Source organism: Physeter macrocephalus, chromosome 19 (assembly GCF_002837175.3).
Source record: "Physeter macrocephalus isolate SW-GA chromosome 19, ASM283717v5, whole genome shotgun sequence".
Classification (NCBI taxonomy): Eukaryota; Metazoa; Chordata; class Mammalia; order Artiodactyla; family Physeteridae; genus Physeter; species Physeter macrocephalus.
Window position 1 is genome coordinate 18,252,373 of NC_041232.1, and position 8,082 is coordinate 18,260,454.

The following is an 8,082-nucleotide window of genomic DNA, read 5'->3' on the forward strand; positions in this document are numbered from 1 at the left end:
AGGCCCGCGTACCGCAAAAAAAAAAAATAAATAAAATAAAATAAAAAAGTAAAAAGAATTATTTTAAGGATTAAAATTAAATAGTATATACCAAACAGTGCTGGGCACATTATGTGGTAGGAGGTTAAGCAAGGCTGCCTATTATGAGCATAATTATCTTTTCATTAACTTCTGGTATAATTTTCAAGGATGAAAGCTCAACTAAAAAAAGTCCACTTAAATCCGTAACAAAAATTGTGCTTAAGAAGTCTATCATTTATTTTTTAATTTTTTTTAGACAGAATAAGGTTCTTTGAGCAATAGTAATCTAGATTCTAACAGTCATTACTATTTCATGTGTAGAGACTATGCCCTTTCAATGCCCCTCAGTATCTGTCATCGAGGAATATAATTCAGGTCCTTCCCTGTTACTCAAAATGAGAAAGGACAAATCTGCTGGTCAGGTTTACTGGTTCCTGGCTTTGTTTATTATTTCAAATAAGGATCAGCAAACTTGTTCTGTAAAAGGCCAGATAGTAAATAATTTTAGGTTTTGCAGGCCACAGTTGGTCTATGTCGCATATTCTTCTTTGTTTTTTTTCCCCCAACTATTTAAAAATGTAAAACCCATTCTTAGCTTGAGGGCCATACATAAGCAGGCAGTAAGCCAGATCTGGCCCATGGGCTGTAGAGTTTGCCAATCCCTGGTTTAAAAATAAGCCTTCCCTAAAAATTTTCTAAATAAATATGTGTAAGTTAGTGTTGATAATAAACTAAACAAAGATCTCATCACGTTGATAAATGGAACTTTCACAGATGTTATTAGGATAAAGGGAGCAGAGAGAAACCTATCAAGAGAATTTAGTAGTTTAATAATTAAGGTCACATGAAACTACCAAGAATAAAACCATACCATTTGTTTAAACAATCTCACAGAAAGATGAGCCTTACCGGTAACCCAAAATGTACAGCTTTCTTCACAGAATGTTCTAGAAGAACATAGCTATCAGATCTCTTCTGTCCCAGCACATAAAGCCAGCTCTGGCAAAAGAAGTCATCAAAATGTATCATAACAACAATAATGGCTCATGTTCTGTTGAAAGCATCAGCGTGGTTGTAAGAACAAATTAACAACAGACAAGATAAATCCTCTAAAATACACTTTCGCAAATGATAAACCTAAATGAGACCCATCAAACACATTAAAACCATCAGACTGAAATAATCAAGCCATTTATCTTCTTCACCTCTGAGAGCAGTGAGTGGCAAATGTTCCAGAAAAAAAGCATGAAGCCCCCATATGGCCTGTAACTGAGAAAGTGAAATTCTCAGGTGGCTGCTGACGTCTGTGTTCTACTTGTGCCTGGTGATGATGCTTTGACAGGACAAGGTCTTATCCGGCTACCAGTACTGCAGACACCTTTGTTAACGCCAACGCTCAATGCGGCAGTTTTGCATGGCAAGCTGCATTAAAACTTGTAGACAAGAAATGCCTCCAAAGTAAAATGGACATCAAGAATTAAGAAAGATAAATAAACATGGCTTGCCTTTCCTGAATTTCCCTGACCATCTAACTGGTTTCCCATCACTGCTGAGGACCTCCCAACTGCAAAACAACCCAATTCAAACGGGGCCTTTCGAAGGCCAACTCAACCCAGGGGCAGAACTTCCAAGACAGGAAGGTGGCCTCACCAAGCAATGCTGGAGACACACGTGATCGTTGGACTCCTGCGCAATCCTAATCGCCTCCTGCAGGGCAAGCTCTGCCTGTTGACTAATGACAGACTGAACATTAATAACTCATTAACAACCACAACCGTGTACAGGCAACAGTAACAGGAAGTCATCTGTACGGTAATTCACCAGCGTGCAGGCCTCTGGGTTGGAAGTTGAAACCATGGTCTTATTCCCTCAGAGGCACTCCCCTCCCCCAGCAGCAAGAAACAGTAACAGTGGAGATACAGAACATGTCCCTTCTAAGGTGGACTTCTACTAAAAGGGACATGAAGGAATGGCTTTTCTTCATCCCAGCTCCTAAGATTTTTTTTTCAGTTGTCTACTGCTAAGGGGAGGGACAAGGAGAGGATGTAAGATTTTACTTTTCATTGCCTTCGCTTCTGCATCATTTGAAAATTTTTTTTAACTATGGGATTTGATACTTTTATAATTTTTTCAATACTAGTTTTTAAAAGTATTTTGAGGATTTTCCCTTCTGAGATGTCTTCTTTCTGCTCATGTGGTTCCCCTCCCTCCGGGATGTGTCCCCCAACCTCGCAACTTCTGTGGAAACTGAGCCAACTGTTCTTGGCCCCACTGGGCCTTCGCTTCTGAAAAAGCCCACAGAAACGCTACCTGCTTGCGGTGCTTAATTAAATACTGTGCACCACCCTCTATTTATTTAATCTGTGTTAGTTTTATTTCTTCAACCTGCAGAGGGCACAGAAGTTCTATAAATACTGGATCACTGAGGACCTCAAAAAAGAATCAGAAATTCTATGGGTAGCACTTACATAGGGAAAAATTTATGTCAAATTTTCTATCAACACGAGCAATAGCCTCACACAATCAATTGAGAGCTGAATTCTTCCTCAATAACTACCTGTTTGAATAAAGAAACCAGATACATTTTTACCTATTTTACATTTCTTTTAAATCCCTTTTAATGCTGAGAGGCACCAGAATATAAGCTATTTGAAGGCAGGAAGCATATCTTTACACACAGGCCCTCAATAAATATCAGTTGATTTAATTTTGTTGAACATCTGATGACCAAATAAATAATATTACATTTAGAAAAAAGGCTTTCGGGAGGACTGTATAGATAGTATGCTAAAACAGGACTAAAGAAAGACTATTTTTCTCAGGTAGGAAGAAAAGGTAGATTACCAACACAGAAACTTCAAAGTTTCTGGCAAATCCTTAAAGAACCTATGGTTTTCCATTGCTGCTAATCAGAAAAGCCTCTGATAAAAATTTTCAGTAAAAGAGCAAGAGGCAAACTGGTTGTAATGTCTGAAATGCATTGGCTGTCTACGGTTCGCAAAATGCCAGAGCAGAAAGATCTGTAGCCTCTAAACAACAGCTTCCTATGTCATTCAGTGTAAAAGCCAAAGTCCTTACTTGGGCCTACAGGACCCTAAACTCTCTGACCCCTGCCACCTCTACAACCTCATCCTCCTCTATTCCCCCCTTACTACAGCACTCTAACCACCTTCTTGCTCCTCAAACATGCCAAGTAAATCCTGCCTCAGGGCCTTTGCACTTGCTATTCTAGCTAATAAGGACACTCTTTCTTCAGATAACGCACAGATTACTCACTCCCTCAATTCCTTTAAATCTCTATTGAAATATTAAGCGAACAGAGGTAAGGGAGGGCCGAGTTGCTACCTTACTATTTAAACAGAAGTTTACAAATTGACAAGTGATTTGTGTGTATATCTGGAAGAAGAGTGTTACTTATGAAAACAACAGTACTCCCCATCATCACTCTCTAATCCCTTATCCTGACCTATCACTACCTGATACATTATAATTATGTTTAGTGCTGTTTATTATTTATTTCCCCCACTGTAAGCTCCATGAGAACTGCAGTATTTTTTTTCCTCTTTTTTTTCACTCCTGATCCCCAGCACCTAGAACAGTGCCTATTACATAGTAGACACTCAACAAGCAACTATAAAGATTTTCAAGAACTCTCCACAATCCTATTAGCTAAGTGAGAAAGATTTATACAAGCCCATAGCTCCAGGACTAAAAATAAAGAAGCCTGGAGTTGAGTAAATCAGAAATTAATTAGTAATTAATTCCATACAGTTAGCTGCCTATCCACTGATAATATTGTAAATATAGAGAAATTCATCCACAGATTAATTAATTACTTGTATCTAGCAGACTGCATACAAATTTCCAAACCCTAGGGCAAACTGTGTGTAACACAGAGATAGGCTACTGGCAAATATTACAAATGGTGCTGCTATTTATTATGAGTACATAAAACATGAAAGGCCCTGATCAAAGAGGTTATTAAAGCTGGGCAGAAAAAAAGAAGTGGACTCTTAAAAGATAATATGGAATCTCACAAAATCATGAAGCTCAGAGTAGCCTTAAACATTTTTTGGTTCAAGTATCAATCTCACACTTGGATTCCCTTAATGTCACCCCTGCTGCACACATGAGCACTCTGCTGACACCTTTCTCAGAGGGTTCCATACAAGGAAACCTCCTCCTTATAAGGAGCAAAAACGCTTTGCCCTTTAACTTGCACTTACCAGCTCCCAATCTTCTCTAGTAGTCACACCCTCAATCAATCTAAGCCCTTTTCACATGACCTTCACTACAGGAAGATGTCAAACACATGCTTGGCTAAATCATTTCTTTTCCAGGCTAAACATTTTCACATCCTTCCCACACTATTTATATGACATGGCTTTGAATGCCTCCAGTGAGACGGTCCCCCGGCCAAGCTCCAGCTTGTCTATGTCCCTTTTAAAATGTGACAACCAGAAGTTAATAGAATTTCCTGGTTGTTGCCTGGGCCACAGAGCAAGGGGTAGAAGTCTCAGTTCTTGAACTTGGGACACTATACTTCCATTAACACACTCTAGTCTCTATTCAAAGATGCCCGTGGCAGAAACCATATTTTTCTTAAATGGGAAAAAGCCACAGGGGAGGCAGAGAGACTCTTTCAATTAGTAATTTCCTACCTTTTCACCATTATTCACATTATTTCATTATTTCCAAAATAGCCTCCATATTTTGAAAGTTTTTATCCTCTTAACTCTTTACTAAATAATAACGGATCAATTTCCTATTTTTATTTATTAAAATCACAGGCATATCTTAGCAATGGCCTAAGTCAGTGTCACGCAAGGAGCTGCCTGAATTCCAACCAAAAGCACAAACGTGACGTTCGATAAGCCACGCAGTCTTTTATGCAGTAAAGACACAACTTCCTTTTGGCTTTTTGAAATACTGAAAATAACTTTTACATCCCCATTATTACCTCTGAAAAATCCTGCTGGGAATCTCTGGCCTAATGACCTAATTTCCTTCTAATTCAGTGGCCGTTATTCTTACGAGTAAAGAAAGAAAGAGGCCGTGTACTTGGATGGTAATGCTAAATAGTGACACAAGGGGGCAGACTCTTTAGGCAGAAGGTTTTCATTAACTTCTGTTCACTGCAAAAAGCTTTCTTCTTTAGAAGTTACTGACAATTCCAGGTTGAACAGGCTTTCTTTTCTCCTTTTCCTTCTTCTTTTTTTTTTTAAATACAGCATATTAAAAAGAAAATACATCTCAATTAACATTTGAGAGATAATTTCTTCAATTTCCGCATGAACAAAAGTCTATAAACTTACTAGTGACCGAAGCGGCAGTGCAGGGCGGCCAGGTTCAGAGCAGCGTATCTCAAGCTCCGGCCATAGCCCTCTTCCCCATTACTTTTGCTTTCGGCTCCAGTAAGAATCAGGCGGTCAAAATAATGAAGGAGGCTGTGTGTTGAACTGAAAACATCTTGGACCCGGAGGTTGTTTAAGTAGCTGAGGTAGTGCTAAAACAAGAAACAATCAACATACTTTAAATGTTCTGCTTCCTCTTGTGTAATATTAATTCAGAGAGGTCCACTGGCTGCAAACACCTGTGTATCCCCTACCATTTTAACAAGATGGTCATAGTTTAGCTTAATCTTTTCCCCACAGGCAGGATTAAATAGGTTTAAGGTACATCAGCTGGTTTGGGTACACTTTCCCCCCAGAAGGTGTACCCAAACGAAAAAAGGGAATTCCATTAGAATTTGTGTCAGAGTTTTATCCTAAATATTCATCCACTATGAATATTTAGGTTATATTAGGATCCATGGGTGATACGTGAGGATGGAGGGGGATCACCTAGCTCAGGCATTAAGGAATAGTGTGAGTACAAAACTAAAGATATTGGGCTTCCCTGGTGGCGCAGTGGTTGAGAGTCCGCCTGCCGATGCGGGGGACACGGGTTCGTGCCCCGGTTCGGGAAGATCCCACATGCCGTGGAGCGGCTGGGCCCGTGAGCCATGGCCGCTGAGCCTGCGCGTCCGGAGCCTGCGCTCCACAACGGGAGAGGCCAGAACAGTGAGAGGCCTGCGTACCGTGCAAAAAAAACAAAAACAAAAACAAAAAACTAAAGATATTAAAACTTGAATTCAGGGCTTCCCTGGTGGCACAGTGGTTAAGAATCCGCCTCCCAATGCAGGGGACACGGGTTCGAGCCCTGGTCCGGGAAGATCCCACATGCCGCAGAGCAACTAAACCCGTGCGCCACAACTACTAAGCCTGCGCTCTAGAGCCCACAAGCCACAACTACTGAGCCTGCATGCTGCAACTAATGAAGCCCGCGCATCTAGAGCCTGTGCTCTGCAACAAGAGAAGCCACCGCAATGAGAAGCCCACGCACCACAAGAAAGAGTAGCCCCCGCTCGCCGCAACTAGAGAAAGAAATCCCCCTGGGCCAGTAGGCGTGGAGGTGGGAGGGAAAGCTTTGCAACCTAGGCTGAGTCCTTTAAGTGCCAACAACATGATTTCTTTCCAAGAACCTGGGTCATTCAGCCAATCCTCATTTGCACGACTACTCAATAGGAAGAACAGTCTTGTCCCTGATTTCCAACTTAGCAACAAATTCTAGAAAAGACTCACCGCTTCAGCAAAATCAGGATTAAATTTCAACAAGTTGTTCAACTCTTTCTGCAAAGAAGCTGGAGTGAGGGCTTTAGTCTCATCATTCTTTAACAAAGAAGCCTGAAATTTAAAAATGACAACTCAGTAGAAAGAAATGGCCAATAAACATATGGACATGAATACTAAATAGCATCATCTGATTACTTTTTTTTCTGCACCTACACTCTCCTCTTGACCATGCAGAACACTGTTTCCTCTTCCTGGAATTCTAAGCTTCCCAACGACCCATCCACATAGTCTTCCATGCAAACTCCTGCTCAGTCTTCAGGGTCCAGTGTAGATTTCAGCCACCTGCTTCTATGACCTTCTAAACTAGATAAGGTCCCGTAAGTACCTACATGTTCCCACAAGCTCCCTGCACTAACCCTTCCTGCAGTACTTATCAAATTATATTAAAAGTACCAGCTGACCCCACCCACAGACTGTAAGTGCCTTCAAGGCAGGAAGTATGTATCTCCAGCCTGGCAAAAGGAGACACACACTTGCCCTACTCTTGGTTATTTGTTTCATATGGATGGTACCAGCAATGATTATACAAAATATGTAGAAAATGACTTCTAAATTAATGATTAGTACTTAACTGGGTTATGGACTCTTCAATTTTAGCTAGACAAATTTTTCTTTATGAATAATAATTTCTAATTATATTTGAATTCATTATATCATTATAGAAGATTCTAAAAATATGGAAAAGCATACAGAAGAAAACAAAAATCATCTGTAATCCTTCCACCCAGAAATAACACTATTTTTATGTCAGTGTATCTCATTCCAGTCTTTTTTCTGTGTGTGTGTGTATGTATGTGTTTATGCATATATATATGCATACTTTTTTAACAGTTAGAATATATCATTTTATTACCTGCTTTTTTCATGTAATAATATATTATAAATTTGTCTCATCATCAAATGGTCTTTGAAACTACAATTTTTTAAGCAAAAGTATTAACCCTTTGTCATACGTATTGCAACTCCTTTTTCCCATTTTGTTGTATGAGTTTTAATTTTGTTAGAACATGTACTGACATGTAGATGTTTTTCATTTTTATGCTGAAAAATCAAATGATCTCCTATGTGTTTCCTTCCACAGCTTTTATGTTTAGAAAGTCTTTCCGCACCCAGAGATCAGTTAAAAGTTAATATGTAACATTCACAGAGGGATGGACAGGATGAAAAGGCAGAGGGCTATGTACCAGATGAAGGAACAAAATAAAAACCCAGAAAAACAACTAAATGAAGTGGAGATAGGCAACCTTCCAGAAAAAGAATTCAGAATAATGATAGTGAAGAAGATCCAGGACCTCAGCAAAAGAATGGAGGCAAAGATCGAGAAGATGCAAGAAATGTTTAACAAAGACCTAGAAGAATTAAAGAACAAACAAACAGAGATGAACAA

General features: G+C 39.6%; 1 protein-coding gene across 2 annotated transcripts in view; it reads right to left on the bottom strand.

Moving 5' to 3' along the window:
* The window catches only part of ANAPC5 (anaphase promoting complex subunit 5), a 42,230-nt gene that overhangs the window by 16,280 nt on the left and 17,868 nt on the right, over positions 1–8,082 (bottom strand). For both annotated transcript variants that reach the window (XM_024120641.2, XM_024120642.2), the window contains exons 6-9: positions 6,645–6,746; positions 5,337–5,527; positions 1,672–1,753; positions 931–1,020 (exon numbers count right to left, since the gene is read on the bottom strand). In XM_024120641.2, the coding sequence (XP_023976409.1) occupies positions 931–1,020; positions 1,672–1,753; positions 5,337–5,527; positions 6,645–6,746 (465 nt within the window). The remainder of the gene's footprint in view (positions 1–930; positions 1,021–1,671; positions 1,754–5,336; positions 5,528–6,644; positions 6,747–8,082) is intronic.